The sequence below is a fragment of the Sardina pilchardus genome, chromosome 7, assembly GCF_963854185.1.
Source record: "Sardina pilchardus chromosome 7, fSarPil1.1, whole genome shotgun sequence".
NCBI lineage: Eukaryota > Metazoa > Chordata > Actinopteri > Clupeiformes > Clupeidae > Sardina > Sardina pilchardus.
Window position 1 is genome coordinate 9,199,561 of NC_085000.1, and position 18,098 is coordinate 9,217,658.

An 18,098-nucleotide genomic window follows, 5' to 3' on the forward strand; every position below is an offset into this window, starting at 1 on the left:
TCCGCCCTCTGTACACAATGCATTCGGTTCTGGGTGACGAAAGATTTGAACAAATTGTGTTGTAGAGCATCACAAGATGTTCATATTCTATCTTACTTAAAATAACACATTTATTCAGTGAAGAATGCATGTTACTGTTACCTGCAACAATTACATTAAGGAAATACAAAGTAACCTAACCTAAATATAATAAGAAACAGAATATTGCTTAAAACAAACTTTATTGTTGGACAATTGCATTTAAGGCGGGTACAATCAAACTGCTGGACAAACTGGAAAAAAATATTGTAAAGTTACAAAGTGGTCCATACAACATTTGGAAAGGACAGGAAGAAAATGCATCTTCTGCATCACAACATAATCTTTGGCAAAATATTTGACAACACTGTAGTCCTTCCTAAGGTAACATAATAGTATATTGATACAATCAAGATACTTCTGATATAAAAAATACTGAGGTGCATTGATTCAAATGAATTATAGTGTTCAAAATGTATTAAACTAATCTATTAAACTCAACCCATAAGGAGTGCTGTATCAACTTCCAAATAAAATGCATTCAATTCAGTGTGGAATTGGAGGGACTGCACAGGATGCAAGCTAGCAAGTACAACATTTGCATTTTTTAAAAAAAGAGTAATGTCTGTACATTTGGAAATTTAATGGGCTAAAAACATTTTTAAAAAAATATTTCCTTTTTATGATTTATGGTACTGCAGTTGACTAAAAATTGAACCATAGACAGTTACTGAAAAAAGATCCATTTACATTCTATGTTTTAAGAGGTACCATAAACAGCAAATACTCTTTGAATTTTAGTGTGTGTGTGTGTGTGTGTGTGTGTGTGTGTGTGTGTGAAACAATTCTTTTTAAATGAGAAGAACCAGAAAACTATGCTTCAATCCCCCTGTTGAATGGGTTTTCCTCCTGGGTCTCCATGATGGAGTATACGTAATACAGAAATACTGCTATGATGACAAACACAAGCACGCGCACCCATCCCGGGATTCCACCTGATTTGGGAACTTCTGCGATGGGCTTCCTCTGGCTAACTTTTGGGGGCGGAGGCGTGGAGTAAGACATGTTCTGATAGGACGCTTTTGACCTGTTAATGACGGGCCTGTGACAAAGTGAGGGGGAGAGAATAGTAGAGAGAATTAAATATAAATGTGATTCAGAATTCATAAAAGTGGTAAAGTCATGCTATTTACACATCACACCATGGTGAAGAAACATATGAGGAAGAAGGCATCAGGCTATGATTCTAAGTAGGTAGTTTAGTGGCAAGCCTAAGATACGCTCAGCTAAGATAAACCAGAGGAAGCTGTAAACCCGATAATCAGAGGTGTAAATGTCCGGCTTGAGTTAAAAAAAAGCCACATTTGTGTTCTAACCATTCACTTAATCAGTTGATTCTAATTAGCCCAGCTCTTAAGCCAGGTAGATCAGGTAATTAGTGAAATCACCTTTGTTAAGCGCATAGGCAGAACCCATACATGGCAGGACTTACTTTCCGAAGTCAGACTTTTACATCTCTGCTGATAAGAGAAAAGCCTGTGGCTTCAATATCCAAACTAAACAAAGCCAAAAGGCTCTTCGTCTTCAATTAAAGTTTTACCACTTCCTCTGGGCTAACTTACCCAGATCTGCCACATAACCACCTACTTGGAATACACCCCAGGACATCAAGACTCACTCTTCAAAGTGGTGATCAACTTCATCGTTGTATTCAAAATTTTTTGGTCTTCGGACGCTGAGGAAAGATGACACAATGACAATGCAAACAAGTTTCACATTTTGACAGGCCCAATTACCATCACTGCTTTGATTTGCTGTAGATCCACCACCATAACCCCACAATATCTGCATCAGCTGTACTCACACATCCCCAAAGCCTTCATTTCTCACCTGAAATTTGGAGAGAACAAGCATTATTGTTAATGTTATAAACGAAAAGCAGTCTGCATTTAACACAAGTAAACAATGCTTTTAAACGAATGCTGCCTTTACACACCAATATGAAAATATTAAATATCAATTCTAAAATGATCGATCATATTGCTAGGCAGAGAGGGTATTGGACCACAAACTGGTAAAATAATGACAACACAATTTTGATATAAATTATTTATGGATCATATTTTTTAAATATTTTTTTTTAGATATATAGACAAATGACCTACCCAATGATTCCACTGCAATTTCTCAATCCATTTCCTACGACAGCATTGCATTTCTGCTCCCACAGATAGGACTAGATAGACACGGTTGCTTTAACAACACCTGACTGTGGGTCGACATGTTTTACCAGAATATGGTCCAATAGTTAATCTGTCTGCGAAAGAGCCACACATATGCACTTACCGGTGGATGATACTCGATGTACTCGACTTCTTCCTCTGTCAGAACAAAAAACCAAAAACGTCAGTAAATAAACATAATAGGGAAACATTTCCAACACTTGCATCACAACAACGGGCACTAACTTTCAAAACATTGGTCCAGCCAGAGATTCCTAACGTTACTTCCTACTTCACTAAAACTTTGCAAACAGACAATAAGCAGCACTAACAGTCAGGAAATAATATGGGTCTACCTTTGCTGTAAATAAATCTCTGCACTTTTCCAACATTTGCAGGTGTTGCTGCTTCTGTTTATCACAATAAGTTTCAGAAGATCCCATCATTAAAACTACGAGAGACTGTTTTACACTTCTTTCTTTAAAGAGCTTATCTGTAAGGTACTACAATTAGGCTGGTCAACATGGAGGAACCAGTTCATTTTCTAAAGACATGATGATGTTCACTCTCTCCAATCTGCTGCTGTATGGTACAGAAATCAAGATGGGTGTTTTTTTACAGGTTCTGTCTATGTTGCACAACGTTGGCTTGTGGCCTGTTGGTGAAAAGCTATAATTGAATAAGATCCCAGTTAACCTGGAGGATAAGAGTGCTGCAGGTGACAAACCTGCCACCAACTGAGCTAGATGTACCATAAAGCAGCAAATAAATCCCGCTTGTCAATTTGTCTCCAACTCCATCCTCTACTTCTGTGTATGTAAATGAGCGTGTGCATAGATTGTGTTTGTTTTTGTGTATGGGTGCTTCTGTTTGTGTGTGAAATTCACTGAAGGGAAAAAAGAATCTAGAGAACCCCCCCACTAATAAACTCTATATGACCGCAGCTTCACAAGCGTGGTGGTAATAATTAAGATAGGAAAATGCACAAATAGACCAAATAGCTACTGGAGAAGTATAATGTTTAAACAGGAGGAAGATAGACTTCCAACAACATACCGATCATTTGTATAGGACTGAGAATGGGGAATAAATCTAAGGGCTCAAAATACTATACAACGAGCGTGGCCTGGGGGGACCATTATCCAAAGGGTATAACCAACAGGGAACTAGATAAGTAAATGTTATTGATTCCTTGGCTTTTGGGGTTTCAGAAATCAGCATCAATGTGAAGTTCACCAGGTGGACTTGTAGAGCAAACAGAAAGGTTCGAACAAATAAAGGTTGCAGGTTCGTCTGTGTTCACCCAGGCTATATAAGAGCTCCTCGCAGAAATCTTTAGTACTTTCAAGACAATCATGAAACATACATGTAGATATGTGTTACAAGATATGTTTTACAGTCTATGGTTACAAGCCAACCCTTACCCTCTTCTCTGTAGTATGTCTTGTCAGATGACTGTTTCGGGGTACCTTTGGTCATGGCCTCTCTCAGCTTCTTCTCATAGAGACTCCTGGTGGTGCCTAACAGTCGGAAGATGGTTTATATTTAAGACGAAAATGACAATACACCCTACAATCTAACTTTGGATAGGATGTATAGTGGATAGTTAGAAACTCTAATTAAAGTTAATGAATCAATCAGCTGTCTCCATACATACCAACGACAGGCCCATGCTTGATGCCATACTCATCCAGGAGATCAGTGATCTCCTGTGCAGACTTGGTGCTTAGATCTGCCATCCCCCTGCTAGAGACAACAGTGAGGTTAACAATACCATTCATTATAGTTTTACATTACGGTTTCTGTATAACCCTGGGGTTAGCTAAAGCAAATGTAGGCTATGCTATCTCCACATGACAAGTCTGAGGTTTGCCTAATGTACAATGTATGCAAATGGTAGCGGCGGATGATGCAGATGTGATCTCTGTCACGAACTAGTCAAAGTTAGTTTCCTTGGAAAAACATGAGACCAAACTGGTAACAAAAGCCAGTGTATCCCTTCGACGTCAATGCTAACCACCAGCTAACTTGCCTACATGTTGCAAATACTCCGCTACTCGTTCCACAAAGCATTTCCAATTTGTAACTGACGTCGATGTTTACGTTAACATTAGAGAAAGAGCGCGCCAAACGAGTTCTGCGACATACCAATTTTCAAGTTACAGAAATTACGTTTACTTACAAGACGATCGAAACTTAGCCAGTCTGTCTTGTTCGTTACTTTTACTTTCCAACCCTGGAAAATACCGAATTTCGATGAATGGATGTGGCGCGACTTAACGCATGCTACTGTAACATTCAAGTAACAAGTTACTATTTCCCAATCAAACCCAGCTGCAGTTTGCTAATAGCATTTTGCGAATTTCAACCAGGGCAGAGCCATATAAAGAGAGAGTTGCGACAACTCCATTGACGCTAATGTTCCATATTTTCTCAACAATAGTTCCCGGAAGTTAGGATCGAACACTCGTTAACAGACTGTAAAAGACGGTTATTTTATGATTCTAACGAACAGTCAAAATCGCTTCCGGGAACTATTTGAACTACTTGAAGTTACACGAACCACGTCACAAACCGAATTTTCTGTACCCGAGTTGTCGCAACTCTCTCTTTATATGGCTCTGAACCAGGGCATGAAAACTCTCTAGCTGCCGAGTTGCATCATAGAAGGTCACTAGCTAGTGTCATTAAAAATACAAATCATGCCAATTACCTTCCAAGTCGCTCCACTTCTTCTTGGCAAGTTGTCAATGAAATTCCGTGAAATTCACGTCTTGTTTCCCTGTGGGCGTGACCACCATAGACAGGGCGCGACCGGCGCGACTACGTGCCGCGCGCGCCCGCGCGGCTTATAAACGTCACAGGGTGAGCGCGACAAGATCCAGACAAGAAAATACATTTTATGATTTAGGCTATCGGTTGAAAGGAGCCTATTATAAACTACACATTGTGTGTATAATTACAAAATATTGCTTGGAAGACCGTTGTGGGACAAATTGCTGCGTTGTTGGTCTCAAACAGTCATGCTACTCAAAGGTTTTGGCTACATGGCCTATCAGGCTATACAACTGAGAGGTGTTAAATTAAGTTCATTAGGCTACCTAAATTAAAGTCCGTGAGAACGAGGATCATAGGCCTAGGCAATGTGCAAAGGTAGGCCATGAAAGGGGATTTCTCCAACAAATGTACTGTGCGCCATCTGGTGGCTGTAGCTTTGGCCAAAAGTTCACTACCTTATATGGGCAGCGCTATATGGCACTGCAGTCCTATGAGTTTGGAGTATGAGTCAGCCGCATGCCAATTACTGGGCGTTGGCTGGTGTAGTTCTTCTCGATGCTTGCGACACACAATGAGTAGCTGCCCTTTCTCTCTAACCTCAGTTTAGCACTTAGGCCTAAATGAAATTACTTCAACTTAAACATAGTACAAAATTCTTTCAAGTGTTACCCAGAATTCTTTTCTTTATAGGTCAATGTAGATTGTGTGAGTTAATTCATAGGCCTACAGATGCGAAAGACAAATCCAAGACACATTCGAGAGATGAATTGACAGAACAATATTTAAGACAATTTTATTGTGTATCAAAATATTGTATCAGACTTACAAACATTGCGATGTTGCTTTCTTTTTAAAACATTTTTTATTATTATTTTGCAATACTGATTACACAGTAACAAGGTAGCACAAGAAAGAACTTGAAGGCATGGGGAGTGAGAGGGGAAATGTGGCATTTTGAGAAAGCAATTCATTTTTATTTATTCATTTTAGATATTGCAAAAACACCTTTGCATAACCTCCCTCACTTTCACTATTAAACATCGGCATCACTACGTCAACTTCAGTCCAATTTTCTAACTTCCCTTTTAGTCAACAAAGACCAACTTTGGTGCTTTGGTCCATCTCTAGGTCAGCCAGTTGTCAGCTGGCATAGGAGAAATGCATTTATGAACAACATGTGTAGACAACGCTCAGTTTGCAAGTGCAGGATGATGTAGAAATGTTAAGCCTCAAAGAAAAAAAAAGACTCAAAACACAGAGGACAAATAGGGCAAACCCCCAAAACAGGCTACTTTTGCACCAGTGTTAGGTTTGGTTAAAGTGGTGTCATAAAGGCACTGAAAGTGTGTGGCGGTTCTGCTTGAAGTGTGTCAGTTCACCCTAAATAATTACCAAAACATCTTGGTTAGTCCAGATGTGTGGTATGTAATCCCCTTCTCTTGCCACAGGCTACAGTTATCCTCTACAGTTAAGCTCAGAACAGCAGTGTCCTACAAACCAGGCAAAACTAGTAGCAGCTACGTTGTGTTAGGGACAGCATCAGTAACACATACACCTATGTAAACCAACACCGGAAAAGGAGCCAGAGCTACACAACTACCTGCATCCACCTCGGACATTTTAAAATGACCTAAAAGTTATTACTGAAATTCAGTCGGCTTACAGTAAACAAAGGTGCTTTTTAAAAATGTAAATCACTCTATTAGAGACACATAGTATGGCTGGGAAGGTTATGAATAAAACAGATGGAATGAAATGGATAGAAGACACAAAAAATTATGGAGGATGGAACAGGGAGGATGTTCAGTGTATGTGTGTAGTTGGGGAACAGGAGTCTTTGGTTGGGCCTCCAGCTCGCAGACTGGGTCTGGATCTTGGGGTTGGTGGTCCTTAGACAGTGAAGTGGTAGGGGCTTCCTGGGATGTGCTCGTCGCCCCACTTGACCACCAGGATGTACTCGCCCTTCTCTTTGAGCTGGTAGGAGACATTGTAGAGGCGGTTTCCCAGGTGTTTCACCAGGATTTCCTCGCATGGTACTTTAGGCCCATCAACTCCAACCAACAGCATATTCCTCCCTGAAAAGGGGCAAAATAAAGTAGGAGATATTAGAAAACCAAATTGCAAATACCCCAGGACATGGGATGGTTTAACATTCATAAACACAAGTACATCCCTGAAATCAAAGAAAATCTCATATTATTCAGAAAACATTACCTGCTTTGCTGCAGTCCACACTGAAACTGTTCTTCTGGCCAACAAAGGCTTTGGTGAGACCCAGGCCCTTGGCAACCACCCGACTGGCATCAGACGACGCCCAGCCTGGCGCCGCCTGCTGACTGGACGTCACGCTACGGGTAACGGGGTCCACCATCACGGACGAGGTCTCGTGATTGCTGTGGCTGTTGACCAGGCGAGAGCCTGTTCAAGAGTGAAATGTGTCGGACAAATGTCAGTGGCATGTACTAGTATTCACATATTGAATTCTCACAACCACTGCAGTGCTTATCTGTGATCAGATAACAGAAAATCTGCTGAAACTGCACACTTTGCAGGGCTTGCGAATTTTCAACTCACCAGTGATTTTCGCTTTGAACGGGCTGCCAACAATGTGATATGGTCCACCATATTTGATTGAGATCAAATAGTTCCCAGGTGCCATTGGGGTGTAGGTGACCTTGTAGCCCTCTGGGCACTCCTGACAGTCCATCTTCACCTTAGAGGGGCCGTCAATGGTCACAGCCAGAGCACCAGGACCAGCCGAACTTGTGTTGACAATGAACTCACATGGGGATCCTGAGAACGAGCCAGTCAAATTCCCATTTATTTAGCAGCTATACTTTAACTTATACTTTTTATAACAGATGAGCAGTTCAGCCATGGTATTTATTTTATCAGTAGATGTGCTCCACAGAAATCACAGTCACGGATAGGTTATTGCAAGCTTTCTGCTCCACCAACTGAAATTTAGGAGCCTTGGCATTTTAGACACCACACAGCTATAAGATTTAAGTGGCACACATGGAAGGGGAATAAAAGCATTCAGTCCTGGCTAGGGGGAGGAATTCTTGGAGGTGAATCTGATGTGGATACATACCTGTGGTGCCGCCCTCTAGTCCGGCGCCATATGCGGATACCATTCCTGGATCTCCAGCCTGGCCTGTTTCTCCGACCCGGATCTTGAAGGGGCTTCCGGGGATGTGGGAGCCATTGAACTTCACATCAATCAGGTAAAGACCATTTTCCCTTGGAATAAATCGTACAGCATACTTGTCTGTGGAGCGCAGGAGGGAGTAAGGAATGGGGATGATTAGTAATGTTGAATCACACAAGTGAGACCTGGGAACGAAGGAATTTCAATCATGACAAACATAAGCAAAACCTACAGCAGGGCTGCCTGGCTAAGAGAAGGTCCAGGACATCTGACTAAGCATGTAGGACGTCAATGCACTGAGAACTGAATCAATTCTAGTGAGCATCTCCTAGCTGCAAACCATGTTGCTTTCCTTAGCTGAAATACCTGGCTTTCCGATAACGAAGGCTATCTAATCGGTTGAATCTTTCTCAAATATACTGTAGGCTTCAAATCTTTAAGAGCTCCGCGCATGAGGCATCTCCCTCGTCTCCACGTTACCTTCATCAATCTCCGTGACACAGCATTCCTCCAGCGCTCCAGACGGGCTGTGCACCTTGGCGTCGATGACACCCTTTGCACCATTCAGGCTTACCGCAAACGAAGCCGGCTGGTTCACCTTTAATCCCGACTCCTGTGTTCAGACAACAACTCAACACTCAACTCAACATCAAGCTCTGTTAGACATTTTGTACATGGCGTGACTTGCTGGATCAATAATGAGTACAACTACTGCTTGACTGCATGACTCAGTATCACATCTAGCTGTTTATATTTTCAGTACCAGAACCTAACTTATCTCTAAAATGAATTTGATGCCTAGCCAAAAGCTTGACATTTAAAATAGTGTGGCTCTCCATCAAATGACATGGGAATATACCCGGAGTTCTCCATGTTTTTCCTTCTGTTTGTTTATATATGGAGTTCTCTCTTTCTTTATCATTCTTGTCTCATAATCTCTATCCGTTAGACTACCTTACCTTAAGGCTAAAAGGGTTAAAAAGGGAAGCATAAGGCAACAAGTAAAGAATGTAGACCCTCAAAGCCCACAGAGAACAGCAACAAAAAAACAATCACAATTCGCTAATGAACGAATGAGTGATTGTCTATGTGAGCAGATTTTAAATGGGGAAAAAAAGGTGAAGTGAAGAAGTTGCCTCTGTTGCCCTTTTTAAACCTTTAGCCCCTGGTTTTCACTCCACTGAAGGAGGGGAGAGGAGGGGGGAGAGGGAAGGCTGTTGGAAGCCTTTAGGACGAGGCACGAGAAACACAAACAGTCCTTTAGTGTCCCAGAGTCCTGAACACCCATGAACACAGCAGCAGCCTTCAGAGGGAGCAGCCGACTCTAGCACTGAGCGGGCTTGGATCTATCCCAGGTGAGCTAAAGGTTATTGCTCTAGGCCGCTGTGCCTCGTTCTCCTCTATTTCCTCTGACCTTTTACACCCCAATTTAAATGACATAATTTACCGGGCTGCCTGAAGCAATGACCTGAAATTGCAGGATGTCGTAAAATTCAACTTCATTGCTTAATTGCTGCTTAAGGTCTTATTGAAGCGCAAATTACCCCCTATTATGTCTATGCCTTCATCTATAATAATAAGAGCACTGTTAATAAACTGGTTAAAATAGTGGAAGTTAATCTACACATTTTACAAAAATATGAATATCTCTATTCTGTTTTTCTACAGATAAGTATCTGTAAGCTTTAACCTGCACTTCCTCTTCCCCATATAAATCACCATTACCCATTAACTGTCTGCATTAGCAGAAGCGCCTTGATTCCCTGACTAAGGACGGAGCTGCTGTGTTATGGGTGGTCTTGGACTCTTTCTGGGTGGACAATTGTCTGTTTTCCTCGAAGCCTCACCTGAAGACTGGCAACAGTAAGACGGCGGGCATCGTCGGATGGTGAGGCCACTGGCACCACGAAGGGACTGTCGGGGATGTGCTCATCATTGAAGCGGATAGAAACCTCGTAGTCACCTGAAACCAACACAAATCATTCATGTTGTTTCATATCATTATAAGGCTATTAACTTCATTGATTTTAGATTAGTACTGTACAAGTAAAAATTACCACCATCAAGTATAAGTAGGAGTTTTAGCCTTAATACTGTAAATAAACTTGGTAATTGCAGTATATTTCTCAATAATTGGTAATACCAACCAATCCATTGATCATAAAATGCATGTAATATCTATGCACGTTACCTGGCTCTTGGACAACGTAGGAGACGCCGCTGGATCCGTCCTTGCGGTCCTCAAAGGCAATTTCAGCTTTGCTAGGGCCCTCAACGGCAATAGACAGACCACCAGCGCCAGCCTCACGGGTCCAGATACTGAATTCAGCTGCACCACAAAAGGATCGGTCATTTAACATGAGGCAAGCTGGGCCCTTTCTCTGTGCTCTCTTACCCATTCACATTCTCTCATACTGCACACATACAGTACAGGATTTCCCTTCATCAATACAAACTTCATCTAATTTAAAGTAACCAGAAAAAAACATATTCCCTTTCCACTACACACACACACACACACACACACACAATACAGTTCACTGTCTCACAAACACACTTCAGTAATATGATCCCCTATAAAAGTCCTCCGAGAGGTGGCAGGCATTTCTACCTGGCACTCCTGCCTCTGCCCGCTCCAGGCCAGGGCCTCCGGCGCGGACCTTGTGGGAGCCTCCCTCTCCCAGGGGCCCCACGGTGAACTGGAAGGGACTGCCGGGCACGTGCTGGCCCTGGTACTTGACGCTGACCGTGTGCACGCCCATCTCCGTGGGCACGAAGCGGATACAGTAGGTGTTGTTCTCGCCCTCCATGATCTCAGCCTTGTGGATCTTTCCGGAGGGACTGGTGACCTGGGCGGTCATGTCGGCTATGCTGATCTCTGTGTGGTGAGGAGGAAGTGGATGGAGTAAACAATCAGACCGTTTCTTTCTTGGATGATGGGGAGAACAATTCTGAACATATCCATGGGTGTGACTGATCTTCTTGAGAATTACCTGGGATTTTGAGACTCAGGTCACACTGGCTGCCTACGTTAGCCACAGAGGCGGCTCTTCTCTTCCTGGTGATGCTCTCCTTCATCCTGCCCTCTCCAGTGACCTTCACAGTGAAAGCACTTCCTGTGTCACAAGAGAAAGCAGTATGGGGGTTATAGGGTCTCTAGCGTTACCCACATAATATTATACTATATAGAATACATTCACATTTTACACTTAAACACTTTTATCCAAAGTGACTTACAGTACAGCAAGAGAGTAGAGAGGAGAAGAGAGTGATAACAGGAGTTGGAGTCAGTGGAATTAGAAACATTTACAGACAGTAGTCATAATGGTTTAATATCAAGACTGGCACCTGGGACGTGCTGGTCAGCGAATTTAATGTTGATGATGTAATTTCCTGGCTCAGTGGGGCAATAGGTGACCTTGCAGGTACCGTCCTCCAGGTCCTCTGTGTTGATGTCCACTTTACTAGGACCCTCAATGGACAGACTGAGACCACCATAACCTGTAACAGCACACAGGACAGAGTGAGCATGTATAGATAGATAAATACAGACTAGCATTTTGGAGAATGAACTGGTAGTTCAGTCATTTTGAGTAGCTTTAGATACAACATCCTTATGTAAAGTTATTGAGGATTTTGATAAAACTTAAATCTCAAGTAAACCCTGTTACCCTAGAACAAAGTGCACCTTGTAATATAGGGACAAAAAAGAGTCATATACTGCTTATCTAAATGCCTATGAACTGGGACTGAAAAGCATATCTTTCAACGATGAATGCAGAGATCATTGAATGTGAAATCGAACAGGCCTCTGTATACAGTACATGCTAAGCTCCAGTGTCGCCCTACCTGCATCGCGAGTGTCAATGATGAACTCCGCTGGCTCGAACGTGCGAGCCTCGCTCAAGCCCTGTCCAGACACACGCACGCGGCTAGCATCTCCGATCTCTGATTGGTTGATCATGACTGAGATGGGGCTGTTGGGAATGTGGCGTCCGTTCTTCTTGATGTTCACCAGGTGCTCACCGATCTCCTTAGGAACAAAGGAGATACCTGGAAACATGGAAAAATGTTTTAATTAAAAATGAAATGAAGTGAAATGTTTCAACTTTTTAGCTCAACACTAAAACGAAATGCCATCTAGTGTCTATAACTTTTTTCTGATGCTCTTCTGAGAACATTTCTCCATCATCCTCTGATCCTTATGTACCCCTCTGCCTGGCTCGCTATACTCACCCACGTGTCCATTGCGGAGCATCTTCAGCAGGCACGGCTCCTCTCGGCCAGAGGGAGTGGTCAGAGAGGCAGTCAGCTGGCTCAAATCCAGCTCTCCGATGTCGAGAGGGATGTCTGCAGCGGAGCCCACCTTCAGTTGAGACATGCGCATGGAGTCATCACCTGTGGACAGACAGACGGTGGACAGATTGAGGCACACAGTGATGATATCAGAGACGGCTTAGGAAAAATACTACAATCATTTCACTCAAAAAGCAATGCTTGTTGTTCAATCCCGATATTTTCTTTACATCATTTAGAAGATGCCTTTACCTAAAGCAACTTAAAATAAGTGTACAGGGTTAAATACCCTTCATCCCAACTCACCTGTGATCTTGGCTACGAAAGGACTGCCGGGAATGTGCTTGTCATTGTATTTGACCAGGATGTTGTAGTCTCCTGACAGCACTGGCAAATAGGACACGGTGCAGGTGCCATCTTGGTTGTCAGTGCAGCTGATGTCAGCCTTGGAGGGCCCCTCAATGGCCAGAGACAGACCACCTAACAATGACACAATGAACACAATGAACAACAGAAATGATTTCTGGCGCCATAACTCACTATATACTATACACCATCTAAAAGGAAATGGAAGTACTTTATTTGAATTAAGAGTACTACTTTTTTGTCTTTATTTCTTTTTCAAATGTGACGTTTGTAGATAGGTACATGATGTAGTCTGATTTACACCATGACAATGTAATGCCAGGGGATATAGCCTACACTAACTGGCAAATTGTATTCAATGTAAAAATAGTAAAACACTGTAACTCTGCACTGAGCTGAAAAGGAGAGGATTGCTGTGTAGGTCTCTATTACCTTCTCCAGCGTCCTTGGTGTCGACGGTGAAGACTGCAGGCTTGTTGACCATGCCATGGATAAGCCCAGGGCCATAAGCAGTTACGTGACCACTGTTGACATAGTCCACATAGAACTGAAGTGGACTTCCTGTGTCAACAGAATTTGAAGAGTTAGCGTTTGCACACACAAAGAGAAAGATACAGTGAGTGCACACTCAAATGCTTAGCGTAAAAGATCGAAAGTTCCAGTTTCTACATAAGTGAATTATGCTTTAATACATTTCCATTCTGGTTTTATTGTTCATGGTTGTTGTGTATTCTGTGACTATTGCAGCTTTTCCAGACCTGGGATGTGGATGCCGTCGTATTTGATGTCCATCTCGTGCAGGCCTGCCTCGGTGGGGGCATATTTCACGGTCACAGTGCCGTCCTTGTTATCTGTGATGTCAGGCTTGGCCACTTTCCCAGATGGCATTCGCACGTCGCCTGAAAGAATGGAGAGGTTGGGGGATTTACACAAACACACACACACACACACACACACCACACACTTGCCAAATCCCTGGTGCCATTGTAGACCTAGACCCAGTGTGAATGTGCGATGTGTTGGGAGAAGCTTACTGACCTGTAATTTCTCCCTTCTGGATGGTGAATGGAATGACCAAGTCGAAAGGTCGCAGCCCGGCCACATCCAGACCATTCATGCCCATAGGCCTGTCGGTTGCCTGCAACAAGAGGGAGAAAAACACGGATATAAATGCCAACTTCCACCACTGCTATTCACAACATGAGATGGCCATGAGACACAGCTGGTACAAAACCTATTCTGAGACTGTTGTGGTCTACAGGACAGCTAATATTTTTGTCTGGATGAAAATACCACTCAGTGTTTTTCTTAGTTCTCACGACAGTGTTCAAGAAAACTGTTCTGTCATGGTGACAGATAAACAAAGAGCTTTGTTAAGCAGAATAGAAACGTAATGTAAATTTCTGGTTAAATACTGAATTAAACTCAGTTCTATAAACAAACTGGAATGTAAAATACAGTGTACTCTGTCACTTGCACAAATATGGCTAAACAATACAAAACAAAACACGACGGGACAAATGAGGGAGCTGTGCAGACAAGATGGCTGAAAAGGATGGAATTTAGTTTTCACACAGGACAAAAATGAAACAAGATGAAGGGGACGGGAAATTGAGATGATAATGATGATGATGGCGACCATAGTGATGATCATGATCATGACGATGATGATGATGGTGATGACGCATGGACAATGATGATGCAACCACCACTGTGAGGAGGAACGGCATTACAACACAAAGAACACAAGGAGGCAGACTGGCTATGGGTGGTGAGGGGAGTGGGAACGAAGCCAAGCACAAACAGGACGGGAGTGTTGAGAACAGACAAGCAGAAGTGGTCTGATGCCTTCCTTCTGGAAACCAGGAAACAAAAGACCAGCACCCAAACAAAAAGGGAAAAATAGACAAACACAGAGTCTCCAGTTTGGTCTGGAAGCCATTTTGTTAAATGTGGGTTTCACCCCTCCCCCCTTTAGCAGGCCACCAACACATTCATATCGACATCAAAATGGCTTCCATTTCACCAATGAGACCTAATCTGGGTTAATTTGAACCAACCCCCAACCGCAAACGTTGGTTATTAAGGGGAAAGAACTGGACAGTTGAACTCCCACCTGCACCTGCAGAGATTAGAGTTGAACAGTGCAAGAAGGGACCCTCGAGATGTAACACAAGAACACAAGACAAGGCTGCTGGAGGGGGAGACACACAGGACACTGAGGAGGTCAGGAGGCGGAGTGAGGGAGAAGAGAGGAAGGAGGAGAGGAGAGGAGAGGAGAGGGAGGAGGAGAGGTTGGAGTGGAAGGAGAGGAGATGGGGGCAGGTCAGTACCCAGGGTTGGCCCATGTTGGGCACGTAGGCGTACTGCGGGACCTGGGTCTGCTGCATAAGCTGCTCGGTGGGGGCACCGTCCAACGCCTGGGTCACAGTGAAAGAACAAGGTGACGGTGAAATCCCGCGCACACACACACACACACACACACACACACACACACACACACACACACACACACACACACACACACTATACACACGCACAAAGAACAGCTCTGAATCACAGTGACAACGTGTCTGAATCATCAGGAAGCAGCCGGGAGAGTCCTTTTTGTCAGACTTCTCAGTAAGCAGGATGTGCGAGTAAGCACTGAATAAAAGTAGACAGCTAACAGAGGGTTTCCCACACTCACAAGAGCCTGTACCAAACAGCTAGTCCTGTCACAAAGATCACCCAAGGAAAGTATGTTTTATAGTGGATGCAAATACATATAATGTGCATATCTGACTAGCTTACGTCAACCACGTAAAATAATCAAACTGAATAAAACAAATCAAATGTGAGGGAATGTGCCCCACAATATTTGTGACCACTGTTTTGGGGAGTTGACTGTCCTGCACTATCTGCAAACACTTGTTGGGTACTGTTGTCTGTGCAGGATTGTGCTTGAAGAAGTGATTGTGTGATTCATACATACCGTGACTTGGAAGGGGCTGTTGGGGATGTGCTCTCCGCCGAAGCGCACGCAGATGACGTACTTCCCGGGCTGTGGGGCGGTGTAGAAGATGTCAAATGTTCCGTCTTCGTTCTCCACAACATCGACGTCCAACTCAGCTCCATCGGGGGTGCACACGGTGCAGGTGACCTTGCCTTTCCCAGCAGCCTTTGCGTCCACAGTGATGACGGTCTGCTCTCCGATCTGGATGGTGGGCCCAACACCAGCACCTGTGGACAGAACATGTGTGAGTTTATTAACTGTTTACTTAAAAAAAAAAAATGTAAATCAAAACACGTGTTTAGTATTCAGCTTTTCAGCATTTACACTCAGTTAAGTGTTGCCAAGTAAGTGCAGCCAAGGAGCATACAAAGAATGGAGAGTTGAGGAGAGGCAAGTTCATGTAACAGCCAAGATTTATCCTTCCCTTCTGTTCCCCCCCAAACCAAAATGGAATGTGTGTGTGAGTGAGTGTGTGTGTGTGTGTGTGAGCATGTGTGTGTGTTGTATCTCCGACATTGTCTCTAACAATTTCTAATTTTAGATGTGTTGCCTTCTCCTGGACGGCTCTCCCAGTTCTCTGACAGCTTCCTCAGGCCAGCTCTTGTTACGTCTACCACTGATACTTCTCACATGGCACTAGTATGTCAGTTAAAAGGTCCTCAGTCTTGATTACTGTCTCAACCAATTACCCACGATGCACATTCCACCATACCAGCCTAGCAGAGCAGAAAAGGGTTAGTCATTAGTCTCCCGTCAATAGATCCACATGCGTTTGATTAAAATACCTCCGGCAGGGGAGGCCCAAACACAAAGAGGGAGAAACAGATCAAATATACCCAATGCTTTGCTCTACGGCCAGAGAGAGAGAGGGAGAACTCTACATTGTTAAAAGTGGGTTGCTGGAGCTGAAGTTAATTTATATACATTACAACTGGGAATCTTTGTTGTAAAAAATATGTTGTTTGGTCATAGAGAAGAGAGGGAATTGGTAATGTAAGAGAGGACAGGCTCTTCTACGGCATACAAGGGAGTGGGCCATTCTACATGCAAGAAAAAAAGTAAAACAAAATGAAATAAAAACACCAAAACAAGACATCTTTCAAAGCGCTTACCCAAACCGTGACCTCCAATTGAGACTGAGAGATGTGAGCAGCAGAGAGCGAAAAAGTGAAGAGTACAAATCAGTGTGATAAGGTAAACAAATGTGCTCCAAAAGAACAAAATGAAAGAATAACCAAAAATCAGACGAGAACGTGATGGCGACGTGAGCAGCACCGCACAGCGGTTGGTGTGTCCTTGTGGGGGTTGGGTTGGGGGTCACACAGATAGCAGCAGACACAATATATCCGTAGTATTTACACACAAGCACGCATAATACACACAAAGACAGTGTATTCAATCTGAGAAATGTGAAGAATGTACATGAATGCGCCCTCTCACTTTTAAAAGTGAGAATCTTGCCATATTTTCATAGCTTCTAACAAACTCACTGGTCTTTATACTAACACAGAGGAGAGAGAGTACACAATACTTAAATGATAATCTAATGTTGCAAATATGTTTGTGCTGTCTCTCTTCTGAAGGGCACCGATTCAGCCCTCTGATTGCACTCTGGCTTGTGGAAACAAGTACCTATTAGCAGTGTATGGACGGTATATAACTGATGGTATATAAATGCAAAACCTACCTGTGACGGTGCATTTGCTGGCATCTCCAGTGGGAAGGGCTCGTATGCGGTATGGGGAGTATGGGATCTCGTCTCCACCATACTTAATGAGGATGGTATAGCGGCCGGTCATGTCAGGCACGTATGACACAAGGTAGGTTCCATCCTGGTTGTCCCGGATGTTGGCCTTCTTGGGCTTCCCTTCTGGGTCCTTCAGGTCATATGACAACAATTTAAGATTTCATAAAAATGTCAAAAACAATGAAAAGTTACAGCTGAAATGTTCATGGCCAGATTCCTGTTAAGTTTTTGCTTGAGGACTGTATTTGAGGTGATTGATCAATAACACTTCATGCATGAAGATAAATCTCTCTGATGCGAGTGACTGCAAGAGGTTTTTTTTGTTGCCTCGGGACACTCACAGTGATCTGAACAGCAAGCAGGCCCTCTCCTGCATCCTTGGCATCGATGGTGAATTCCACTGGCAGACTGGCAGGCACACCAGTGGTGTTGAGGCCAGGTCCACTGGCACGAACCTTACTGGCATCATGGGTGGGCAGAACCTTCACCTTATAGGGACTAGGACATGTAAAGAGAGAGATGGAG

The 18,098-nt window shown here is 43.3% G+C and overlaps 2 protein-coding genes across 6 annotated transcripts in view; both read right to left on the minus strand.

Moving 5' to 3' along the window:
- Positions 1–204: 204 nt before the first annotated feature.
- emd (emerin) lies at positions 205–5,031 on the minus strand. 4 transcript variants are annotated; one of them, XM_062540652.1, is made up of 7 exons: positions 4,954–5,031; positions 3,898–3,986; positions 3,665–3,760; positions 2,365–2,399; positions 1,883–1,908; positions 1,697–1,753; positions 205–1,120 (listed from the first exon to the last, which is right to left on the minus strand). In XM_062540652.1, the coding sequence occupies exons 2-7, from the start codon at positions 3,977–3,979 to the stop codon at positions 892–894; spliced, it is 525 nt and encodes a 174-aa protein (XP_062396636.1). In that variant the 5' UTR covers positions 3,980–3,986; positions 4,954–5,031; the 3' UTR covers positions 205–891. The 4 variants fall into 4 exon arrangements, with proteins under 4 accessions (XP_062396636.1, XP_062396639.1, XP_062396640.1 ...); XM_062540655.1 differs by having other exon boundaries at positions 3,898–3,983; positions 4,954–5,005; XM_062540656.1 differs by lacking the exon at positions 4,954–5,031 and adding an exon at positions 4,423–4,859 and having other exon boundaries at positions 3,898–3,983.
- Positions 5,032–5,795: 764 nt separating this feature from the next.
- flna (filamin A, alpha (actin binding protein 280)) overlaps positions 5,796–18,098 on the minus strand; it is a 40,212-nt gene continuing 27,909 nt past the window's right edge. Inside the window, exons 28-48 of one of the 2 annotated variants that reach the window (XM_062540657.1) lie at positions 17,915–18,071; positions 17,514–17,703; positions 16,939–16,962; positions 15,806–16,053; positions 15,165–15,251; positions 13,870–13,969; positions 13,590–13,730; positions 13,264–13,392; positions 12,772–12,945; positions 12,406–12,567; positions 12,019–12,222; positions 11,518–11,670; positions 11,163–11,285; positions 10,781–11,047; positions 10,361–10,498; positions 10,017–10,132; positions 8,650–8,782; positions 8,113–8,289; positions 7,593–7,811; positions 7,233–7,436; positions 5,796–7,093 (exon numbers count right to left, since the gene is read on the minus strand). In XM_062540657.1, the coding sequence (XP_062396641.1) occupies positions 6,909–7,093; positions 7,233–7,436; positions 7,593–7,811; positions 8,113–8,289; positions 8,650–8,782; positions 10,017–10,132; positions 10,361–10,498; positions 10,781–11,047; positions 11,163–11,285; positions 11,518–11,670; positions 12,019–12,222; positions 12,406–12,567; positions 12,772–12,945; positions 13,264–13,392; positions 13,590–13,730; positions 13,870–13,969; positions 15,165–15,251; positions 15,806–16,053; positions 16,939–16,962; positions 17,514–17,703; positions 17,915–18,071 (3,331 nt within the window). In that variant the 3' untranslated portion in view covers positions 5,796–6,908. The remainder of the gene's footprint in view (positions 7,094–7,232; positions 7,437–7,592; positions 7,812–8,112; positions 8,290–8,649; positions 8,783–10,016; positions 10,133–10,360; positions 10,499–10,780; positions 11,048–11,162; positions 11,286–11,517; positions 11,671–12,018; positions 12,223–12,405; positions 12,568–12,771; positions 12,946–13,263; positions 13,393–13,589; positions 13,731–13,869; positions 13,970–15,164; positions 15,252–15,805; positions 16,054–16,938; positions 16,963–17,513; positions 17,704–17,914; positions 18,072–18,098) is intronic. The other variant, XM_062540658.1, reaches the window with a different exon arrangement.

Coding starts and splice junctions, on each gene's coding strand:
- emd (XM_062540652.1), bottom strand. CDS start 3,979: ATGGCAGATCTAAGCACCAAGTCTGCACAGGAGATCACTGATCTCCTG. Junction 1,754..1,882: donor AATGAAGGCTTTGGGGATGT/GTGAGTACAGCT, acceptor ATCTTTCCTCAG/CGTCCGAAGACCAAAAAATT. Junction 1,121..1,696: donor GTTGATCACCACTTTGAAGA/GTGAGTCTTGAT, acceptor ACTTTGTCACAG/GCCCGTCATTAACAGGTCAA.